General features: G+C 37.9%; 1 protein-coding gene across 4 annotated transcripts in view; it reads right to left on the bottom strand.

Annotated features, from left to right (window-relative positions):
* Window positions 1–22,504, bottom strand: part of inpp4b (inositol polyphosphate-4-phosphatase type II B) — a 160,905-nt gene that overhangs the window by 73,585 nt on the left and 64,816 nt on the right. For all 4 annotated transcript variants that reach the window (XM_081362240.1, XM_081362239.1, XM_081362242.1 and 1 more), the window contains 2 exons: window positions 16,363–16,510; window positions 8,018–8,148 (listed from right to left, as the gene is read on the bottom strand). In XM_081362240.1, the coding sequence (XP_081218366.1) occupies window positions 8,018–8,148; window positions 16,363–16,510 (279 nt within the window). The remainder of the gene's footprint in view (window positions 1–8,017; window positions 8,149–16,362; window positions 16,511–22,504) is intronic.

The following is a 22,504-nucleotide window of genomic DNA, read 5'->3' as shown; positions in this document are numbered from 1 at the left end:
CAGACAAGAACGGTTTGACCTAAAAATATCAAAATTGAAACTACTGTGGAAAAAAAGACCCCTTGAGGTAAGCTAAAACATACCAAAATTTAATTTCAAAGTGAACTATCCCTTTAAAACTGCAGTGAACCAAAAGCCCTATTCGCACGGGATAAGTATTACCTGGTGACTTCTAGTCATTTGTAATAATTGCGGAGGTTGTCTGTGATCTTAATCCAGTGCGAATCGGCCATGTCTGTAATTTGTAAAGTGAAAATCCCCCTGCAAATGACCTACCATATTTCGCCGAACACCGAGGTCCTGTGATAATATTAGTCCCGTGCGAATCGGCCTCTCTGTGATTTGGCGGGGTTGTTTATCATTTTTTCAAGGTTTTTGTTTCCTGTGCGCTTTTTTATCCATCTTTCACGAAGAATGGAGGCTGCATTGGAGTGTTTACACCATACAATTATACAATTCGCAAGAGAAATCTGAAAACCTTGATTAGATGAAGATGAATGACATGTACAGCAGCATGCGGTAAGGAACATTCTTCTGTTTATGATATATCATACAGCTAGACATATAATAACGACGAGACATTTCCAAGCAATAGCCTACTGACATCATATCCAGGAGATAAGTCAGTAAATTCGAGTAAAATCACAGGCTTCGCTTATCCCGTGAGAATGTGTCACACGAAATTCAGATGTGGGGGGGTAATTTCTAAATCACACGAGGCCCCCAAATAATACTAATCCAGTGAGAATAGGGCTAAAGACAGTCTCAAAAACACGGTTTGAAACCACTGGTGTTTCTGACGTCAAAAAACTACCTTGTAACCAATCAGATCAACGTGTGATCGTCAACCAGTGGATCTCTGAGCTGGAGTGAGTGAGTGGAGGCGGGGCTCATTTGAATATTCATAAAACCGCATATAAATGAGGCAAGGGTGTCGAGTTACATTCAAGCTATTTTAAGGCATGAAGAAATGTTTTCAAGGAAAAATCTTTTAAATATGTCATTTTGGAGCTCAAAGATGCGTTTTAAGGGATAAAATGACTACAGGGGGACTTTAAAACAGTTATTAATTACTAGCTTCTAATTACATTTTCAACAGTGTATAGATTACTGTACTAAAAAGTATAGGATTGCGTATTACTAATTACTTTCTTAATCCCAGACCAGTTGAACAATACAAGGATAGACATAAAAATGCTCTTTGTTCATTCAAATAAATAATATAACATTCATAAATTATTCTTAAACTGACTAAAGTATTTCAAGGGGGAAGGTTGCATTAACAATTAGATGTTAAATTTTGATGTTTAAGCCACTATTGTTTTTATATAGAATTCCTCAATCTATAAAGTATTTAAAGCATTACATCAGAAGTAACTGTAATTAAATGATAGAAAAAGAGTAATCCCTTACTTCAGGTATAGTAATCATTACACCCAACACCGATTAAGCACAACAAAAACTACTGTGTATAATACAATTAGTTTACAAATTAAACAAACAATTATTAAACCAAAAACAAACAAATCAATACAATTTTGGGGAAAATTGTCAAGAAAATAAAGCCAATGCAAAAATTAATGGTCTTAAAACAGGCTTCATTTTGATAACAGGCTTTCATTTTATTTGATGCAAAACCCACCCAAAAAAATCATATTATTATTCTCAATGGTGATTCTCATTACTGTACCACAGTATTTATCTTTATTACAAAAATACTTTAAAAAAAGTACTACAAATACTACTATGTATAAACACTTTACAATTAAATTAAATAATTAATTAGTTTAGTTCAAATTGTCATAAAAATAATGGCACACAATGCAAAAATTAGTGATGTTCTTAAAGTAGGCTTAAACAGCCTTTAATTCATTTTCATGCGAGATGAAAATATGATCAGGGATTTACCCATATAATGTTAACAAGTACTTTAACAAGTAACCGCACATTCTCAATCGACACCAAAAGCACAAACGGACTCTTGAAAAAGTGAAGTACTTTGCTAATTACATGAGATAATACTGCTTTAAAACCCAGTGAACATCAATTAAAGGTTAAACACCCCCGCCAGAGCCCACTGAACAACACAATTCACCAGCTTCTCATCATAACAACAGCTCCGATACTGCTCAATAACACTCAAACATACTGTACATCACATCTGCCACGGCTTGGACAAAATGTCCTTTTCATTTATAATGAAACATACTGAGAAAGTATATAAATAAAGAGTAGCATCCACACTGAAACATGACCTTTGCCCAAAAATTTTATCTCTGCTGCAAGTTTGACCCTTGTTAAATGTAAAATGTACACGGTGAAACTTTTAACAAGGCATAAATTCACTACACCTCCACAGTATTATGTTATGTGGGAAGACACGGCAGTCAGAGGCACGGACAAAAGAAATACATCATGAACCAAATTAGATACTGTATATATATATAATTTACACACACACACACACACACACACACACACACACACACACACACACACACACACACACACACAAACTTTATCTAATGAGTGCATCTTCAAGCGGCACTGATGCTGAGCACTTGCGGGTAGTTTAGTGTTATTTCCAGGAATGCTCTGTGTGTCATGAGTCCCGAGACTGAGCTGTCAGTGGGACAGATGTGCTCTCTCCAGGGACACGGGCTAATGGAGGCGGGCCAGCCAGCCATGGCGGAGGAATTAGCCCCATCACACACACCATCTGCCCGCGCAGGTGCTGGCCAGGGAAACCCCATGAAAACTGACCACCCGTCCACATTGTTTAGCGGTGGATCCTGTGACTCAAACCTTATCACACTCTTAAAAATGAAGGCTCTTTATTGGCATTGATGGTTCCATTAAGAACCTTTTACATCCATGGAATCCTTTCATTCCATAAAAGATTGTTTATAGCGGAAATAATGTTCTTTAGATTTTTTAAATATTCTTCACACTAAGAAAAAAAAAATCTTTTAAAGTATTAGTTTACTTCAGAATAAAAATTTCCTGATAATCTTTTCACCCCCATGTCATCCAAGATGTCTTTCTTTCTTCAGTCAAAAAGAAATTAAGGTTTTTGAGGAAAACATTCCAGGATTGTTCTCCATATAGTGGACTTCAACGGGAACCCATGGAAGCTTGTTTCCGCCACAGTATAAAACATTTTAAAACTTTTTGACCACAAATGCTCATCTTGCACTAGCTGTGATGCGCCACGCATTACGTAATTACGTTGAAAGGTTGCGCGTGACGTAGGCAGAAGTACCGACCTAGTGTTTACAAAGCGAGCAAAAAAATAAATAAAAATAAAAGGTAAAACAACGATGACGGACGATTTTGAAGTTGGAGTTTTGGCCCTACCCTACATGGTTACCGTCGACCTTTCCAACGTGAATGCGTAATGTGTGAAGTCGTGGATGTGCAAGACGAGCATTTGTGGTTGAAAAGTATATGAATGTTTAGAAAATGACAGATGGTTTGGCTAAATATGACCCTTATTCCTCGGCTGGGATCGTGTCGAGCCTTTGAAGCCGCATTGAAACTGCAATTTGGATCTTCAAACTGTTGGAGAAAAATCCTGAAAGGTTTTCCTCAAAAACCTTAATTTCTTTTCGACTGAAGAAAGAAAGACACCTTGGATGACGAGGGGGTGAGTAAATTATAAGGAAATTTTAATTCTGAAGTGAACTACTCCTTTAAGAACTGTTCAGTGAAAGGTTCTTTGGGGAACCAAAAATGGGTCTTCTATGGCATGAAACCTCCATTTTAAAGTTTTGTTAGCATTTAATTTTATTTAATTTAACATTAGCAGCCATATCACCCTGTAGCCCAAGACTGGTTGCCCACCGAAGCTAAGCAGGGCTGAGTCTGGTTAGTACCTGGATGGGAGAGTCCTGGGAAAACCAGGTCGCTGCTGGAAGAGGTGTTAGTGAGGCCAGCAGGGGGCGCTCACCCTGTGGTCTGTGTGGGTCCTAACGCCCCAGTAGAGTGACGGGGACACTATACTGTCAAAAGAGCACCGTCCTTCGGATGAGACGTAAAACCGAGGTCCTGACTCTCTGTGGTCATTAAAAATCCCATGGCATTTCTCTTAAGGAGTCGGGGTGTAACCCCGGTGTCCTGGCCACATTCCCTCCATCGGCCATTGACAATCATGGCCTCCTAATAATCCCCATCCACTGAATTGCGTGCGTGTGTGTGTGTGGTGAGCGCACTGGCGCTGTTGTACTGTGTCTGCCATCGCATCACGTGGATGCTCACACTGGTGGTGTTGAGGAGAGATCCCCTGATATGATTGTAAAGCGCTTTGGGTGTACAGTAGTACATATGAAAGCACTATATAAATGCCTCATTCATTCATTCATTTTAATTCAAATAACAAATATTTTATGTTTTAGATTTAGTAAGATTTAATAACCCTGGTGCCGGGTGTCATCATGTACGTTTCCTTGCTTCCATCTCAGAAAGTACTGAGAAATATACATACAGTGCTGCCGGCACACACGCCGCTGACTGATTCAGATGTTCTCCTGCTTCGCGGTAGGTCTCTTATGCCGAGCAATTTCAGGGTTTTCCTCCCGTCAAACAGGCACCAGAGTCCCGGGGCAACAGCAGCAGGAGTGTCTCGTGGAGTCTGCGGCCTGGAGGCTCCCAGACGGTCTGTGGTTTCATAACGCTTCTGGGAAACACATCAGCGTCTGAGGCTTAATAAACTGTTTTTACGCCTATGAAAGAAAGCTAAAGTCAACAAAAGCATTTCGAAAACACTAAAGTAAATTTGCAAAAAATAACACTGCCCAGAGGCTGTCAAAAATCACCATAAAAGTATGATTAAAAAACCAGTCCAAATGACACATGCACTATATTTTGAGTCTTCTGAAGCCATATGACCGCTTTGAGTGAGGAAAAGATTGAAATTTAGATGCTAAATGACAGAAAATGTTACCTTCCTAAAGCATCAATAACATTATCTGATTGCATTTGATTATGGGGCCAGTAAGATAATTACTGCACTCATTTGATCAACACTACAGTGCAAGCAGTGAAATATGATTACCATTTAAAATAACGGTTTTCTGTTTGATTATATTTTTAAATGTAATTTACTCCAGTAATGGCAAAAAAAAAATACCTTTCTACTGTAGTGTATATACAGTATATCTATTTTAATGATATTTTATGGTGGTTTTAGAACCTGACAGATTAACTAATTCTACTGTCACCGTCAACTGGGTGTGTTCACACTTGTAGTTCGGTTTGCTTGGTTTGTTTGGTCAGGACCAAAAAAAGAAAAACATTTAGTCCTGGTCAGCTTAGCGTTCACATAGTCATTTTAACACTGAATCTAAGGATGCTGAACCTAAAGTCATAGGGATTCATTCACCACCTGATTGGTCGGCTTTTGGCAGCGTTCACACTTATTCAAATGAACCGCACTAACAGAGTAATCGCATCAGAGTTCGCTTTAATCCAACCAAACATGCCAAGTGTGAACACACCCAAATTTATTACAGGATTTTCCTTTAAAGAAAAGTCCAGAAAGCTTCTTCGCTAAGGATTTTAATTACCCTAAACTCATTCTGTGGTTCAGTGGGGTCTTGGATTTGTCTTACTTTGCTCTCTCTGACGGGACGAGCGAGTACGTGGGATTCGCTATCCCGCTGGAGGACTGACAAACAACAGGATTAGCTCCCAGTGCCTCTAATTCCACCGGCTGCAAAACAATGCTAACACAAAATGATTAATTCATTAGTTAACACACTCTTAAGTACCCCGAGACAGCCTTGTCTAATTAAAAATGAATTAAATGAAAGAAAGAAAAAACACCAGAGGTTTTTATTTTTTAATTTAGACCAGAGCCGAACGACTGCAATACCCGCCCCGAGGTGAAGAGGGCGGCGGGAGAATGGATCTGCCATTTGGAGGAACGACTGCTGAAAACCAAACACTCTCTAGAGCCACAAGTTGCCAACCTTGTTATAACTGATAACATTAGATATCAATAATTAATACTCTGCAGTGGCACTGCGGATTATGACAACATCCCACAGGACAGGAACAACATACACAGCTCCTATCAAGATGCTCCATTAATAATGTTGACTAAGTGTTTCTAGCTTAGTTTACAGGTCTCATTTTAGCTGCAGTACAAAGGAGGATGCATTGAGGGATGAGTGTTGTAGCATGTTCTGTGTTAGCATGTTAACCTCTGTAAATGCACTGAAACGTTTTGAAAGTTAAGGCTTTCAGTTCATGTGTATCTGAGATGATTTAAATGCACAGATATATGCAGTTTTTAAAATCCAGGAAAACGGGTCAAATGTTTTGACGACTCAACCTGCACTAAATAGATTTTTGTCCAATCAAATGTTCTTAAGAAACTCTTTCACACTAATGCCGACTGCATTCGCTACTATTATATTTTGAATTAGTTTTAATTTTTTCCATTTTTATTTTAATTTTAAAGTTTTAGTAATTTAGTTATGTTTTTTTTTGCATGATTTGAGACCCCTGCATTCCCAGCAAACAAGCTGGCTTTAAGTACTATGTACTTGCATCGGAAAATAAGTACAATGTACTTATTGTGTTGATGTATTGTAAAATACTTTTGCTGCTATTGAGGTGTGATACGGGTAAGGTTACGGACGGGTGTGGTGGTATCGGTGTGTTTAAGGGTGGGTTAAGGTGTAAGGAAAGGGTCACCAGTGTAATTATAAATATAATTACATAAATTAATTACAGCTGTAATTACAAGCAGGTATTTTTAAAATATAAGTACAACGTAAAAACATGTATGTACACAATAAGTCCATTGTATCAAATTATTAATTTCAATGTTAGTACATAATCGTTAAAGCCACTTAATATAAAATGGGACCAAAAAAAAAAAAACACTTCCCCTTTAAGACTGACTATTCAATACATAGTTCTGCATATGCCTTGTATCAAGGGGAAAAGGGAAGATGGGAACGGCTGAGAGGGTACAGGGCGTCTGCTACACGGCAAACAAGATTAGAGGTCGATGTAGCAGCTGGGCACTCGTGGCCTGTCGAGAGGCAGAATAACCCGAGATCTCGCCATCTCTCCTCTCCTCCTTCAGGGACGGACACGTCAACACCACTCAGCTGGCGAAACACAAGCCTTCAGAATTTCATCCCTGAATATTAGCCTCGGTAATGGGCCGATCGATCAGGCAGATCAGTTTTTCGGCCTGTCACGACTGATTATAAGGGCAAGATCATCAATGACTATTTTTGCTTGGTATGAGGCGCGACACGGCTGACAAATACTGGCATTTTGTGCCCTGGTTTATTTTTTCTCCAATGATATAGATCATGTTTTCAGGCTAGAGCCGGGCGGGATGATGGGATATATCGTACGACAGTGGCAATGTGTCAACTGGTAGACATACATAATGTTTATATGATGATCGCTAATGCAAAACGCACTGCGGCAATGTCTTATTTGTCATTTTGGCTTATGTGTTGTGTGTGTTTGTGCATCTGAAAAGCAGTCAACTTGTCATTTTTTAGTCAATTCAAACTTTGTTTCCTTGGCTGCATTGCTCCTGCGCAGAAATATGACATTGCATGCAATCGCAACACTACAGTACATCTTATTGTTGACAATTGACAAATACGTGATTTCTGTAAACAAGTTTTATAGATTGTAATGCAATAGAAGGCAGTTATAAAAGTGCACACTCTGCGCCCGCTTGTTCCTTTACAACATGTGCAACCATGCGGGTTTAACATTGCATTGAATGTGACAGCAAACTGTGAGCTGTGTATAAAAATTTTATGAACTAAGAAATTCTGCATGAATGAGGCTAGATAAAAAATATTCATGCTTCAACATGACGGCACTGCTGATCAATTTTGTGTGATGTCGCATGCAAATTGCAGAAACTGTTTGAATTAGAAAAAATTCTCATGCATGCAAAATGAGAAAGGCAGAATATTATGTGTGTGTGTGTGTGTGTGTGAGAGAGAGCATGTTTCACGGCATCAGAAGCCTTTACCAGTATGTTTCTCAAGCTCCGCCAGCGTGTCCTGGTATTCTTTGATGATCTGGTCGTAGCGAGAGATCACGTCCTTCCGTAGGTTGTCCCAGTGGGGAGAGAGTTCTCCCAGATCTTTCAGCTCCTGTATCCTGTAGGACACAATAAAAATCAATCACCATTTTGTTAGCTTGACTTAAAGCATTCCCATATCGGTCTTCCGAACAGACCCAAATTCCCATAGACTTTCATTGAGGGGGTGAAAACAACTAGCCTAGGACAATGTGCTAGAAACATGCAAGCAACATGCTAAAACATGTTAGCCATGTGCATAAAAAATAATAGCAATGTCTTAACAACATGTTAAACATGATAACAGTGTACTAAAACATGTTAGAAACATGCTAAAACATTAACTGTGTTCAAACATGCCAGAGGAATGCTAGAAATGTGCTAAAACATGCTAGTAATGTGTTAAACACGCAAGTAACATGCTAGTAATGTGCTAAACATGCTAGTAACATGCTATCGATGTGCTCCAACATACTACAAACCTGCTGGTCATGTGTTAAACATGATAGTAAAATGCTAGTAACATGTTAAAACAAGCTCAAAATGATAACAGTGTGTTAAAACATGTTATAAAATTGCTAAAACATGTTAACAGTGTGTTAAAACATGCTAGAGGAATACTAGAAATGTGTTAAAAATCAACGTGCTAGTAATATTTTAAACATGCTAGTTACTAGTAAAACATACTACAAATCTGCTAGAGCTAAGCATGCTAGTAACATGTTAAAACAAGCTCAAAATGATAACAGTGTGTTAAAACATGTTATAAAATTGCTAAAACATGTTAACAGTGTGTTAAAACATGCTAGAGGAATACTAGAAATGTGTTAAAAATCAACGTGCTAGTAATATTTTAAACATGCTAGTTACTAGTAAAACATACTACAAATCTGCTAGAGCTAAGCATGCTAGTAACATGTTAAAACAAGCTCAAAATGATAACAGTGTGTTAAAACATGCTAGAGGAATACTACAAAAATGTGTTCAAATGTGCTATCAACATGCTAGTAATATTTTAAACATGCTAGTTACTATAGTAAAACATACTACAAATCTGCTAGAGCTAAGCATGCTAGTAACATGTTAAAACAAGCTAAAACATGTTAGAAACATTAACTATGTTAAAACATGCTAAAGGAATGCTATAAATGTGCTAACCACGCTATTAATGTGTTAAAACATGCTAGAAACATACTAATAATGTGTTAAACATGCTACCAATGTGCTAGCAACATGTTTAAACAAGCTAAAACCTAGTAAAACATTTTAACAATGAGCTAAAACATGCTAGCAACATTTTCTCGACTTTCTCTGACTTCTAAAACCGTCTAAAGCTTCTAAAAGTTAAACTTTCAGATGTCTTTAAACTATGCTCATTCAGTTGTAACTGTTCCTGTTCAACATGCAACATCCAAAAGTCTGAGAGGACTAGTGAAGCTCTACTTTGCATTCAAAATGCTAATTTTTGCTTTTGCTAATGACAGAAGCACTGGAGCTGACATGATCAAAACCTACTCGAGCAAGAGATGTTGAGCATATTGAGCTTCAACAGAAGCAATAACTTCTGAATTAGGCTACTGGCATGTTTTAGGTTTTCACATGTATTTTATACACTCTCTCGGAACATTTTATATATATTTTTTCTGTTAAGGCTTCTATGAAAACACGTGAAATGCTTTTCTGCGCTAATTCTTGATCTGCGTGTTCGCGGTTGGATCTGATACAGTTTTAACGGCTCCATCCTTCAGTAAAAACATATCTGCTGCCTAAAACCAGCTTTACGCAAAATAGATTAATCAGACACCCTGTGCTCTTGAATATGCCTGAAGACTGAAACGATCAGGGATGTTGTTAAAAAGAAGCCTCAACTAAACTTTACTAGCATTTCTGACATCAAAATGTTGCCGGAATACAAAACGAGCCGTGTCTGCTGCTTAGTTTACATAAATGCTTACTTTTCACTGGGGAAGAAGTTGTTTTGAGTTATGAATGCTACGGTACGTTTTTTCAAAGAACCAAGAAACAGCAATTTTCTCATCATATGACCCCTTCAAATCTGTATATGCAGGGACTAAAAGCCCCAAACAAATTTCATGGGGTCTTTCTAAAGGGATCACAGAGTATTTTTGCATCAAATTCAACAGGTGAAATTCCCTCAATCAGTCTCATTCAGCAGCAAATATACATAGACGTCTCTCATGTCATGCTTAGAGGTTCTTTTGCTTGACCTACTGTGTGATGGAGTAAACGTTGTGTCTTTCATGTTGTCATGTGAGGACTTTTATGGTAGATTTGAATATGTTACAGGCTCTTATCTCTCCACGCAGACTGACAGAGCCAGGTCTCATTAATAAAAGGCCCAGGAATCTTTAATTGTGAAGGGAATTTCCAAAGGGAACAATGATTAATTTTCATGTAAATTCAAAGTCTCTGTGATACTTTTAATAATAATTTCAGCAATGTGATTAGCATCTTCAAAAGGAGGCAAAGGTGACAAGAGCTGCAGAAATGAGCAGAAAATTGAGAGATTATTGTTTCTATTGAACTCTGTTAAAGTTAAGAGCAGGTCCCAATATTTTTTCCCGAATAATCCTGAATCTTATCCTCAATTATTTAAAGCCTAAGTGGGTTTATGAGCAACTAATATCAAACAGAAAATGATGATTGTTTTTGCCGAAGAGATACCGTTACTTGCTTCCAATATATCAGCATATATGTGCACAACTACAAGTAGTTTAGCAAAGACATTAAACTGATTAAAAGTCTACCGTTCGAACAGTATTTTAACTTAATTTCCAAATATCCATATATCATACAGTATATCAATTTGATATGCTTTTCTTAACCCAACCACAATTAAAGTTCCAAATGCAATTTCAAAACTTAATTGAAGCAATTTGCAACAATATGATTTAAGCATTGATTAACGAAGCAAACGTACTGTAATCCACAGTGCGTATTGTATCTGAAATGTACATATGGGCTCATATGAGTCTGGAAACACCATTGGGTAAGATTTGTATCAATCTATTTAAGTTTATTTTTCAAATTATTAAAAGTTTATATCATTTTTCACACGACACAAATCACGATATTTTGAGGAAGACTTCAGCTGTTTTCGTTCATACAATGAAAGTCTCTGGGGTCCAAAACAACAAGATTGGACCCCATTGACTTTCATTGTCTGAACACGAAAAAAAAAAAACACGAAGACATTTTTCAAAATATCTACACACCAAGCAACGGTTTCCACGCGATATCTCCAGAGAGGAAAAAAATAGCTTATAGAGGATGAAAAATATGACAGCAAAAATCATAACCCTCTGGTGCTGTTCGAGTGTCGGTCAAAATGAAAGATATTTCTTTTTATTTCAATGAAATGATCGTACTATATTTTAGTTCATTAATGTTTCTGATTTAATATTTTGTATTTTAGGGGATTTGGAATTAAATTATATTTATGCTGTAGTTATAATCCATTTGTTAACTTTTTCGGCATATACCTTAAGTTCGGTCTCTTTTTAAAGACGACACTTGGCAGATTAAACAAGTTGTGTTACAAATTTGAGGTTGATATCTCAAAAAATGAGCTTTCAGTAAGATTTTGTTTGGATGCAGTACCAAACGTTTCCCATTAATTTCCAATGCGGTCATTTTTGACCGCTAACAATACAAGTGTGACCATTTTCGAATCATATACATGATTTGTGTGTGTGTGTGTGTGTGTGTGTGTGTGTGTGTGTGTGTTTGTTCACACAGCAAGTGCCAAAACATTTATGAAGTTTCGTTCCATTCAAATGGAGTAAAAAATTCTAAAAAACATAAAACGTAATTTTTTTTAAGTAAAAAATGACCGAACAGCACCAGGGGGTTAAGAGAGGTTTTCAAAGATGTGCTGAAATGACATGTACGGTTTCATCTGAGGTTTAACAGGATAAACAGTGCAAATTAATGCAGGTAATTTAAAGATGTCTGCTTCAGCATACAGTCAGTCTCTTTCAAAAGACACAGATGCCTTCAGAATGATATATTCTGGTCTCGTTCTCATGGTCAAACAATGGTTATCTAAGGAAAATAGGTGAGAAGGAATTGTTATTACTTCATGCCGAGCCAAAGCTGTTAAAAGTCTGAGAAGATCTTGTGCTGAAGTTTGTCGAGCCACTTAAAAAAGCATCATATCTACCATCTTTTTTTGTTCAAAGGCTCAGACTTGAATTGTAATGCCGCTTTATCAGAATGTGCTTTGGGTGGAGCGGTGGCGATAATAAAAAAGAGATTTGTAGCGGAAAGAACGCACATGGGGAGGAAGCGGAGGAAACTTCTGTTTCATATTTTATTGGGTTTGGGTGGATGAAAGACACTGATAAAGAGCAGAGCTGAAACAAAAGATCTAAGTGGTATTGGAGTTAAAAAACACATTTCTTTGGCAGACGAGAGAGGAGAACACTGGAATTATGTCTATATGTTTTTGTACAGCGGGCCATCGCGGAAGCAGACACTCCGAAGCCTTCATTTCATGGTGCGTTACGGCCACCGTTCACTTTCAATCACCGGAGGCTTTGTGTCTGCAATCAATTCCAGAAATGTGAAGGGAATAATAATTAACAACAGTACTTTCGAGTGACGGACACTAGCGGTGAAAGCAGACTAGTCTCGATGAGCACTTGCTTGTATAATGACGTTTCTTTATACAAGCGTTCCCTTGAGTTTACGTTCGGCTACATCAAGAGAAAAGCTGATGATTTCCAGAGCACTGATATTGCGGATAGCGGGGGGAAAAAAATCATCGCTTTGAGTTGATAAAGTAATACACTGATGATGAAACTGCAAAATACACTGACCTCAGGGTTAATCGACTTAAACAAGGGAAAAAATATAACTTGGAGAGATACAGTAGATGCCAAATGATGTGATAAAAATGTCTATTTTTTTCTCTCCGAAATAGCGCTTTCTCCGGCCAAAACCTGTGTATGGGCTGTCAATGTCAAAAAAAGAGTGAATGTAAAGAAAAAGTGAGTCTCAGCACAGCCCTTCAGCGAACATTATCACATCAACACTGCAAACAAACTGGCCTATAAACCGTGGAGAATGAAAGTTATCCGTCATTCATCTCAATGACGAGGCATCTTTTAAATACGATTGTCATGTGACTAATCACTCTGTAGCCACAGGGAAATAACATCATGACAACACTGACAGACTGGGGGCAACACAGGAACACACACTATCCCGAACGGTGATGTCAAAGACAGCAGACAGGGAACTAATCCAAGTATATAAAGCAGCGTATAAAGTATGAAGTATATGGACACACTGGCAAAACATTTATTATAATACTGGATGAAAAGTATTTCTTACAGCAAACGGGGAAAAGAAGAAAGAAAAAAAAGTCAATTAATGAAATGATAAAAATTTAAGTCAACATTATATATTTACTTACATATTGATTTTTAGTTCACTTTAAAAAATAAATAAATACCAGACACTGGCAAAACTATTATAGTATATAATGAAAAATTGCTACTTTTTTCTTACAAGATAGAAGAAAATTTGTACAAGCATATTTCAATAGAAAAAAATGTAAATTAAATAATTATGTATTACATTTTTTCAAGGAAAATTTGATTTCTCAATGCATGATCCCTTCAAGCAAGTAAATAGCTTTAATTTGGATGTCTTGTTGACTGGTGAAGGACACATGCACTGAAGAATGACACCAGATTCCACAGTGAATTTGCATTGACGTCAGTCCGATGAAAGCGCATGTAAACACTGATAAACAAAAGTAGACAAAGCTCTCTCTCATTCATAATAAACAAACACTAGCTTTTTACAATTGCTGAAAAAAAAAAAAAAATGAGTGTCTGGGCAAAAGCCGGTGCCGTGATGTTGTGGGCGGATGCCAGATACAAACCCCGAGTATGACTAACATTAACAGTGATGCTTAGCAAACACAACTAATGATACACTATCAGCATCACGTTGTGTTCAATTTCTTCATTTTTCCAAACACATTGAGACATGAAGCTCTTTTAAGCGCTTATGCCATTGTGGTTAAACCAGAGCCAACAAAAGCAGCAGAAACGGGCTTAAAGGTGAATGTGGTGCCTGGGCCGATAATGAGATGTCTAGGGATAGAAATGTCTGCTAAAGTTACCAGTCTGTAGCAGGGAGAGCAGGTGTGGAGGCCAAATAGCCTCCCTGAATAATGCACACATGATGATAATTGCTTAGCAGGGTCTGATCTATGGGAGCTCCAGTCTGGGAATGTGCGTCTCCCCGAGTTAACGATCTCAGATTCTTCAATGGACAAACACACACGTCCTGGTCTGGCTTACAATGATTTTGTTGTAGATGAAAACTATGTGTCTATGCTAATATCTGTCGACTTTGGGGAAGTTGCTGCAGATAATGGTGCATGCTGAGAAGTGTTTTGCATGTGCATAAAGCCAGAAGCTCTGGGGAAAGTGCGAGAGCAGGAAACAAAGAGCAAATTAAGCAGTGGGATCTTTCAGCATGTTGCTCTGCAGTGAGAAACAGGCTCACAAATGGTTTAGGTTTAAATAACATTGGGCAAAAATCTGAATTTATTCGTGTGAATTTCAATTGAATTGACTACGTATTCAATCAGGATTTTGAACTGCAATGACAGGAAGCAGAATTTATTGAAATTAGATCACAGAATCGCACAGAAGTTTTAGAAACAATAAAAACAATTTAAACGATTTATGACGCACAATTTTGTGCTGAATGGGGATTGGTGACAGGGTTTGAGGAGTCCCGTCCAAAAAAATTGCATTGTACCTATATATATATATATATATATGAAGAGTTCAGATGTAAAAGCCTCTAAGTGCCATCTGAAATTTTCTTCTAGAATGATCATTTTTATCAAGCTTGTTTATTTAAGTTCAGTAATTTCACTTAAATGACAACTAATAGGAAATTTGCATTGCCATTTAAGTGAAATTACTGAACTTAAATATACGAGCTTGATAAAAATGATCATTCTAGAAGAAAATTTCAGATGGCACTTAGAGGCTTTTGCATCTGAACTCTTCATATATATATATATAAATAATGGAATAAAAAAGGTTTTCTCGATTTAGTTCTGATCACACGTCCAAGCACTCATGGACAGTGAGCTGTGGTGGTCATGTCACTTCCTATCATCAACTGTCAATAAAATAATCATAAATGGCAAAACATCTCTTGCTGCACCATCTGAAGACATGCTAGTTCTGCAGCATTGATCTGACATGCAACGACACTTTCCACTTTCTTTCAGAGATTTTCATCAAGGTGTGTAATCACACATGCATCTGACTGAACTGCATAGGAGCTGTGTTCTTTAAAAAGCACACCTATGCTCTGTGTCAGAGTGTATTATTGACTGCTGTGCTTTAAAAAGTGCCGTTTCCTGCGATGCGCCCTTGTTCTTTTCACCTCGCGATTCCACGCGGCTCAATTCTCTTTTAGATATTCTCTTTTACGCTCAGGTAACAACGCTCCCACAATGAGACAGAGGGAGGAGAGAAAGCAAAGGTAAAATGAAAGAAAAGCAAGAGAGGGAGAGGTGGTTGAGTTTCCGAGAGAGAGGACAGGCGCTCTCCTTTGAAGTGTTAAACATCCTTGAATAATTTAGTGCAGGCTAAGTATAGCTCTAAAACAGCCATTTCCATCTCTGAAATAAACCCTCGCTCGACATGCACACAGCATCTCACTCCTACTGCCTTTTGTGTTGCACTCCTTCTTCCAAACAATTCCAGCCCCAACCTTCACTTCAACCCGTTCTTCTAGGAGTGGGAATCACCAGGGATCTTACGAGACAATGCATTCGCGACACTCCAGCCGCCATGTTGTTTGCAGTAGGACATTCATATGATTTACACATGCACTGCAAATGCTAAAAATGCCACTATTAAAATGCAAGTACAAGTTGTGCCTGTAGTTCAAGCATGACGCTAAAAACGCAAGGTCATACAGTAGGTTTGATTCTTACTGAGCAAACGAAACATGCATCTTGAATACACTGTTGGTTAAAAGCATCTGGCACATGAATAAATCAAATTTTCAATATATTAATTTCACAGTAACACTTACAGTGTACTCATATTTACAGTGAAGGCGGCTCTTCACACAAGACCATCTAGAACAAACATTTATACAGTAGGCCTTTTAACTCCTGAAATATCACCCAAGACGAATTTATTCCTATGGGTGTAAAACTTTAATGATCTTGCCTCCTTCACTGTCCTGTTTCCTAGCCGTCCTCTCATCGGTCTGAATCTTACCTGCAGGTGTCCTCCTGAATGTAGAGGGCGATGAGCTGCTTCGGGATGCTGAAGGACAGTGTGCACTCCGCCATCTGTTCCCGCACCAACATCCATTTACTGTCCACCGTCTGAAACCTGTACACCTTACACACCGCGTTCTTGAACACTGATGGAGAGAGAGAAACATTAGGTGTATTACGGATGTATTTACATATGATCATTTTGGCAAAGTACAGTGAATAACGACTTCAATTTCAGTCTATTCCTTACATAAAGCCACTGACTTCAGCTAAGCAGCTGGACAGAGAAAGTGGAGGAAAAACAGAAGGAGGCATGGAAGACAGGTAAAGCATTTTTACTTCCTAAAAATGTGTCCAAGGGGTAGTAAATAAATAATAAATAAAAGAGGGCCCAGGACTGAGCCTTGGGGGACACCAGTGGTAACTTGCGATGGCTTAGATCTGAAGTTTTTGAATTGTACAAACTGATAATGCTCTTATCAGAGATGAGGCAACAGTAGAAGAAGTTGTTTCCTCTATAGCATGAAATCATGCTTCTAGTAGTCAACGCTTCGCTCCACAAGCGAGTTAATGGAGTGGAAATCTCCAAGTATCACACAAGCATTTATTCTACACTTTTCCTAATGCTAGAGTTGCTTAAATTTTGACCATTTTTGACTGTCATAGTTTAAGCATGAGATTCCTATAAAATACACAGACGGGAAAACTCCAGTTAGAGCTTAAACAAGGGGTTTTGATGCATAAAGCTGGTATATGCACTGGAAAAAAGTCTGACTTGCATAAAAAAAATGGCTAAACAGTGAGAAAAATAGAACTAACATAAAATTAACCTACATAGCTAATTTTAAAGGATAAGTTCGGTATTTTACACTTAAAGCCCTTTTTACAGATCGTTTCTGATGAAATAGAACGGTTAAGATTAAAATTTGGACACATGCTGCTGTCCCGAGAATTTTAGGGGAATTTTCGCTTTCCCCAAAACCTCTAGAATGGGTGTATAGGTGCACAATACTTCATAAAACGCATTAAACTTTCGTTTACAAAGACGTGAAACTCACCGAGTGATCAGGGGTGTTCACTGATATGCTCACACAAAAATCGCTGCAAAAGATGCTTTCCAACTGGTGTTTTACCATTTGTTGTAAAACTGTGGATCTATTTTTCCAAACGTCTTACACCCGTAGATTCTTCCGTTGAGAGCTTGAATAATAGACACTCCAGCCCAGTTGGTGGCGATAATGCACCTTTGCCAATTGCAAGCAAACCACTGGCATTTCATTGAATACACAGAAGAAGCAGAAGAAGAAGCGGCGGAGTAATACCGTACCTCACACAGCACATTCATTACAAGTCAATGGAGTTGGACAAAAACTACGATAAAACCTGTTGGAAAGCATATTTTGCAGCGATTTTTGTGTGAGCATATCAGTGAACACCCCTGACCACTCGGTGAGTTTCACGTCTTTGTAATCGAAAGTTTAATGCGTTTTATGAAGGATTGTTCCAGTGCACCTATACACCCATTCTAGAGGTTTTGGGGAAAGCGAAAGAAACCTAAAATTCTCGGGACAGCAGCATGTATCCAAATTTTACAAACACTTTACAATAAGGTACAATTTGTTAATGCATTAGCTAACATTAACTCACAACTCACATGTATTGGTAAACGCTGAAATTAGGCTCCATCTGCATTTTAATTCTGTTAGACCTTTCCTCTGCATTTTACACAATCTCTCACAGTACTCTCATTTCACAACTGTCTGCTCTTGGTATCTCTGAAACTGCCCTATCTTGGTTCACTTCCAACCTGTCACACTGTCAGCATTACATCTCTATCAGCCAGACTAAGTCGACTACTGCCCGTCTCACATGGTGTTCCCAGGGTTCTGTTCTTGGACCTTTACTCTTCATAATCTACATGCTTTGACTAGGTAGCGTTATCCGTCATCATGGCTTTAACTTCCATTGCTACGCAGATGACACACAACTTTACATCGGTTCTCAACGCAATGCTCCTTTCCCCACCAACTCCATATCGACTTGTATTGATGATATAAATGCTTGGATGACCGGTAATTTTCTATTTCAACTCAACACTGATAAAACAGATATACTTCTTGTTGGTTCACCTCAAATTACATCCCGTTTCCGTGTTTCAATGTTATTATTGCTGAGGTCTTGGTTTGACCTTCCACCACTGTTAAACACCTGGGTATAATCTTTGATTCTTCTCTCTCCTTCCTTCATCACATTTCCTCACTAAGTCTGCCTTCTTTCACCTGTTTTTAAATGTCAATGACACTGAGACCCTAGTTCACGCTTAACTACTGTAATTCTCTTTTCTCTGGCTTACCCAACACAATAAAAACACAACACAATAAAAAAATAAATAAGCTATATAATAGTGTCCTCACATATAAGAAGAAATCTTTCCACATTACTCACCTCAGTTTATGATGTTATCTACCTTAGTTTATCTGCAATGTGTCTTTGTCTGCTGTCATGGTTATTTGTTATGATATTGTAAAGTGACCTTGAGTTTGCAGAAAGCCACTATATAAAATAAACTTATTATTATAACTAATTTGAACAAAAGTTTCTTCATTATAAAAGAGAACAAAAAAAACTAAAATTGTGACACCCATGAAGTGACATCATTTGGACCCTGTCTAAAGCAAATAATCTCACACTATTTCACAACTATGTTGCCCAAGTCTTCATAAGAAATATGATCAAACAGATATTTGTCTTGCATTTATGTAAAAAAAAACAAGTATTATTCTTTTCACTAATGTAACTTAAGCTTACTACACTGTATTATTATTATTAAAATACATTATATATAATATAAATCACACACACACACACACACACAAAATGCTCATTTATAACTTTTTAACTAAAGAAAAATGTTGTATAAAAACAAACCAAAGGCTTTTGGACCCCACTGAAAATGTACATATATATATACTACATTTTTCCTTAAAAAATATATTTTTGACCAACATAACATTGTGAAAGCTGTCTTCAATAGAAGCAGAAAGTACAGAAAGGTAGTTCACTGAGGATGTCGAGTGAAGACAGAGACAGATGGACGCGTGACCTCGAGAGGAGGAGAAGTGAACGCAAACTCCCTCATCCAGCGCTGTGGAGGATTAATCTCTGACCTCTAATCCGATGGCCAATCGGATCGCAGCGTCTCTGTCTGCTCAAGCTCTTAGGGAAATGACTTTGTGTTGCGTTAGTGTTGAAGCACAGCGGATGTCCAGGGGTTGGGGTGACAGGGACAAATTTCATTAGTCAGTCTTTCAGAAGCAGCAGAGACTAACATATTTTGACAAGAAGCTGCGTGACTAACACAACAGCCATCCACAACGGCAATGACATTCAATACGGTTACAGCACCAGCAAATAAACACTGCAAAACATCAGATACGAAGATAACACCGAACACCCTGGACTTCTAGAGAGACCCGTCTGCCGTTCCCGGCATCGCATCCATCCATCACATCACAGCAGCTCATAAATAAAGAAATGACCTTCTACAGAGTTTGTTTCTCAGGGAACTTTCAGAGACTTCGGGTTTATTCACTCACAAATAAAGTGCCAAATCTATTCAAACTCTCTTTTCTTTCACTGTGCAAAACAAATGTACACTGACTACATTGAAATGGCATTAAAGCTGATGTCTTTGGCGATTTCCCCCAATACTGTTTATCCTGATGTGTTACCTGAGGTAATTAAGCTAATGAGCTGCTGGCAGTTAAGATAAGCAATCACACCGTTCAGCAATCAGACGCCGCACAATACACTCAGTGATCCCAACAATACGCATGGCAATCCAAACGGAACTGAACAATTCTGCTTCCGATTCTACTTAACCATTCCTAAACGTTTCCATTACTGATTATTTAATTGCTCACCCACATAATTAGACCCAAGACTAAATAAAAATGCTAAATTAAAGGGGTGGTATAATGCCCTTTTCACAAGATGTAAAATAAATCTCTGATGTCCACAGAGTGTGTATGTGAGGTTTTAGCTCAAAATACCCCACAGATATTTTTATATAACATTTTAAAATCGTCACTATTTGAGGGTGAGCAAAAATGCATTGTTTTTGTGTCTGTCCCTTTAAATGCAAATGAGCTGCTGCTCCCGGCACAGGGGGCGGAGCTTCAAGAGCTAGTGTCCTTTTACCTCACACAGACATGCACTGAAAATGTCAACAACTTTTAGCATTCTAGTCATTGATTAGCATATTCTGTCTTGATAATCTATACATCGTGTTCCGGGGGCGGGGTTTATGTACATTTTTAGGGTTAACAGTGATGTCACTAACCCGGGAGGAAGCTCTTGTAGTCCCTACCAGCCGTTTGTTGCAGTCCTTAAAAAACGATTTCTTTAAAAGAAAATATCTTCCTTTGCTTTAAACTTTGAGCATTGTAACTTTGCAGATGTTGTTTATGCTCAAACAGCAACATTACACACTAACTAAAGTTTGAAAAGTTAAATCATAATCAACCACCCCTTTAAAACAACACTATTTTTGACTGCATATTTAGTCTTTATTAAAGCACCATTTATTCCAACTAAACTTCCCTAGAGTAGGAAACTGGGCCTGAAAAAAAGGAGGCAACAAATGCTCAGTGAAAAAAAAAATTGGTGCTTCAGAAAATGTTTATGTTATGAGATGTTTTAGCTTCAATTACACAAATAAGGGTTCAACTATCTAGGAATAAACACGGAAGAACGTAAGGTGAATTCAAACTACATCATGCTTTATAGAAAGAGTCATAACCAACCATAACCAAACCTAGACAGTCATGAGATGAAACAGCAAGCAAAGGGAGATGTTTACTCCTGCCTCATGCATCATCTCTCGAGTTGCAGGAGAGATCACAAACTGCTCAAATCCACCAAGACACAAAAGCCAACGAACTCAATATGAACTCATGAATTTCTCATCAGATTCTCTGAAGCCTGAATGATCTGAGCTGCAATCCACATTCATTTATAGCTCTATAGTTTGACTATTTCAACAACAGCCTCGTTTTGCAATTCTTTGTAACTCTTTGAAAGGAAGTGAAGAACTACAGACCTGAGCAATAAAATACTTCAATAGGAAGTATACATCATGTCTACCAATTATAGTTTGGCTGGTTAGCATGACCCAGTTAACCGCTGATGGTAGATGGTTGCTAAAAAGCTTCTCCATTCACAACTGATGGCCATCTTCAAATACATTTTATTGACATAAATTGGAAATACTCCATTAAATGATACACTGCTTTTAAAAATAAAGGTTCTTTCCTGGATCAGTGGTATCTATTGAACCTGGAAAAAGGTTATCAAAATGTTATTAGAATGTTGGTTCTTTTAAGAACTGTTCACAAAAAGGTTCTTTAGGGAACCCAAAATGGCTCCTCTATGGCAAACACAAAATAAACCTTGTTTTTAAGAATGTAAGCTCTAAAGTTTAGAGTCTGTAAAATGTTTAAATGTTTTTGAACAAAGTCTCTTATGCCCACTTAAGGCCATTGCACACCGAGTCCGAAATTTTCGTATGCGTTTTTTCGTGTTCGTCAGCTTAAAATTTGTCACGCACAGAAACCTTGCACACTGAGTCCGATGCGTATTTATTAAACCTTTGCGGAAAAACCCCGCAAAAAATACAAAATGGATTCGTCAAGCAGTGAGGATGATTTTGTTGCCCTCTTTATTCTTAAAAAGAGAAAAAGAAAGAGGAAATATTGGGTCCATCCAATCCTGAGATTGCGCCGAGAGGAAGGAGAGTTTCACCTCCTTATCAAGAAGTGTTGAAATTATCCCAAGCGATTCAAAATTTACCTCAGAATGTCAGTGGAACAGTTTGATGCTTTGCTAGCGATACTGGAGCCACATATTAAAAAGAAGACCACCAATTTCCATGAACCAATCGCTCCTGAACAGAGACTGGCAGTATGACGGATGGACGGATGGACGGACACACGGACACACACACGCCCGGCGGAGCTGTATACAGGTTATATTTTATACCCAAATAATACATGATTAGTAATCGAATTGTCTGCTTAATCACACCTTAATCGATCCGAAATTAATTCGATCTGATTGAAAGGTGAGGTTTATTCCTTTTC

Source organism: Scardinius erythrophthalmus (genome assembly GCF_964197995.2).
Source record: "Scardinius erythrophthalmus genome assembly, chromosome: 3".
In the NCBI taxonomy this organism is placed as follows: Eukaryota; Metazoa; Chordata; class Actinopteri; order Cypriniformes; family Leuciscidae; genus Scardinius; species Scardinius erythrophthalmus.
Note: the sequence above shows the minus strand (reverse complement) of the source record. Positions and strands in the feature narration are given on the sequence as shown.